At 43.0% G+C, this 2741-nt stretch overlaps 1 protein-coding gene across 1 annotated transcript in view; it reads left to right on the top strand.

The window, feature by feature from the left end:
• Positions 1–2741, top strand: part of CSNK2B (casein kinase 2 beta) — a gene marked incomplete in the record, with an annotated part of 6561 nt that overhangs the window by 785 nt on the left and 3035 nt on the right. Inside the window, 2 exon segments of the mRNA XM_029283825.1 lie at positions 1–35; positions 2093–2208. Coding sequence (XP_029139658.1) covers positions 1–35; positions 2093–2208 — 151 coding nt within the window.

The raw sequence follows: 2741 nt of genomic DNA, 5'->3' as shown, positions 1-2741 counted from the left end.
CCAGGCTTTGGATATGATCCTCGATTTGGAACCAGGTGGGAAACGATCTAAATCTGTTTGTACGAGGGATTACTTGACATTACAGGGACTTTTGAAAACATGATTAGTGGGCTGTAACTTCTTGACCCTGCTGTGCCTCCATGCTTGATGTTGGTATGCATGCTGGCAACATGCACTTGGCAGGTATATAATAGCCATTATTCAGAAGACATTTTGGGGGAACTAATCAGGGCCCACTGGATATTCCACTGGAAACGGTTCATAGATATATAGCCAGGATCAGAAACATGACTTGCCACAGGTTGATCAAATGGGAAGCTTTTGCTAACCAAGGTAGAAAATGTTGGGATTCATAATCTTCAGGCATCTTTTTTCTTCTTTCCAATTTTTCAAAACAGACTTACCACAAGTGAGTCCAAAATTTCCATTGATAAGCAAGACAGTTAAATGAGTTGTGCCCATTTTACAACCTTTTTGCCACAGTTGTTAAGCAATCATTCTAGTTAAGTAAATCACGCGGTCGTTAAGCAAATCTGGCTTCCCCCATTGGCTTTCCTAGTTGGAAGCCGGCTGGGAAGGTTACAAATAGTAATTACATGTGCAACTGTTGTAAATACATGCCAATTGCCAGTCACCTGAATTTTGATCACTTGACCATGGGGATGCTGCAGCAGTCATGAGTGTGAAAACTGGTTATAAGCCACTTTTTTCAGTGCCGTTGTAATTTTGAACAGTCACTAAACAAATAGTTGTAAGTTGAGGACTACCTGTACAACAGATGGAGTTCTCTCTTGTTTGACAATTTATCACCAGAATGACACTCAATAGAATGGGTCCATATTTGCTGTATGGGGTCCAGGGCAGAAAGCCAACAAAAGGAGATTGAACTTGAAAATGGGCTGGATCCAGTGTAAGGTTTTGGAGGAAAGTATTCCTCCAATTTTGGAAGATGTAGTTGGGCAGCACCATGTAATGCTGTTGACTGCTCCCTTCTAGGCCTCCATCTTTTCTTCCTCCCAGTCACGTGACTGACAACAGAGCATTTGTAGCCTGGGCCGCCATGTCACAATCGACATGCACAGAGGCAGTAGGCAGAGAAAGCAGAAAACTGCATATCACAGATTACTTCCTAACAGAAAAAAATACAGACTCCGTCTATGGCAACAGCTAGCAAAGAGTTTGGAAAGAATTCCAGGAACCACATTTTGCATACTTTTTCCTATTTCATGTCATAAGAATAGAAGCCCCAAGTTATACAATATGCTATTACGAACCGCCCTCTGTTCAACTGTCTTCATAAATGTTAATTCTCTGAGGACCTGGTAATCTGAAATAAATCCTGCTTCAGTACCCAAAAGCAGGATTTTCAATTATTTAATTTTCCCGTTTTCTATTAACATTCTGCAGGGCACTCAAAATGTCAAATACTGTCTCTTGTTTTCCTCTCTGTTTTGTGCCTTCAAGTTAGTCTTGATTCTTGGCAGTTACACGGACAAATTCTCGCAGTTTACTTGGCAATGTTTCTGGTGTTGGTTTGCCATTGCCTTCTTTTTAGGGTTAAGAGAAAGGGCCTGGCCCTAAGTCACCAAACTCTTTTTGTATCTAAGGCCACACTAGAACTCACAGCCCCCTGGTTTCTAGCCTGGTGCCTTTAACCAGTACACCAGTTCACCCTCTCTCTGATGTTAATACGTATAAAGATAAAGATTCTGAGGCTTGCTAAGAATAACTAACAATATAGAAGGAGTAGGAGAAATATACATTTAAAAATACGTTGATTTGAAACATCTGAGAAATGACATAGACAGCTATCATGTTTGAGAAATAGATAACAGTAATTTAAAAGTTTCTGATCTTAATTTGTTAAACCTATCAAAATATTTTACCAGTTGTATTAAATTGTGGATTACAATTTAGCGTGGCAGGAGTGGTGAAAGACAAGATGGTTAAGAAAATACTGGGTAAATAAATGAACAAAGTGAGATAACCGTGTAGAATCAGTTAATGCTTCCCTAGGAGAGTACAACTTTCTTCCTCTTTGTCAATGTCACAGTGTATTGCAGCAGAGCACTTCCTTCCCTTTCTCTTGCAGATGAAGAGCTGGAGGATAACCCTAACCAGAGTGACTTGATTGAACAGGCAGCTGAAATGCTCTACGGACTTATTCATGCCCGCTATATCCTCACAAACCGCGGTATTGCCCAGATGGTAATTATCCATGCTATTTAGTAAGCGGGTAGTCTATAAATTTTTTTGTTTATGTTCCTGGACAGATGTTCCCAATCAGAGTTTATAAAACCTAAAAGAGAGTAAATTTTAAACGTATCCTGCAGATTCATCTAGATCAGTGGTTCTCAACCTGTGGGTCGGGACCCCATTTGGGGTCGATCGACCATTTCACGGGGGTCGCCAAGCAAGGCTGTCCGCCATTTTTTTTGTCCGCCATTTTCCCCCCCTTTTCCGGCGGGTGCCTTACCTCCCTTGGGCTGGGCCAGCTGGTGGTCGGCCTGCTCCGTCTCTGCCGCTTGCCAGCTACGCCTCAGCCGGCGCAGGGGGCGGAACCACGCATGCACGGCGCTCCCGGGCAGGGAAAGTCCTCGACTTACGACCGGTTGGGTAGTCCTCGACTTACGACCGGTTTAGTCCTCGACTTACGACCGGTTGGGGTCGCAGCATTAAAAAGGTTGAGAACCACTGATCTAGATCAGCGGTCCCCAATCTTTCCGGCTTTGTGGCCTGGG

Source organism: Protobothrops mucrosquamatus, unplaced genomic scaffold, assembly GCF_001527695.2.
Source record: "Protobothrops mucrosquamatus isolate PMUCROS unplaced genomic scaffold, P.Mucros_1.0 scaffold_84, whole genome shotgun sequence".
Taxonomy (NCBI): Eukaryota; Metazoa; Chordata; class Lepidosauria; order Squamata; family Viperidae; genus Protobothrops; species Protobothrops mucrosquamatus.
The sequence above is the reverse complement of the archived record's forward strand: the minus strand, read 5'-3'. Positions and strand labels throughout refer to the sequence as shown.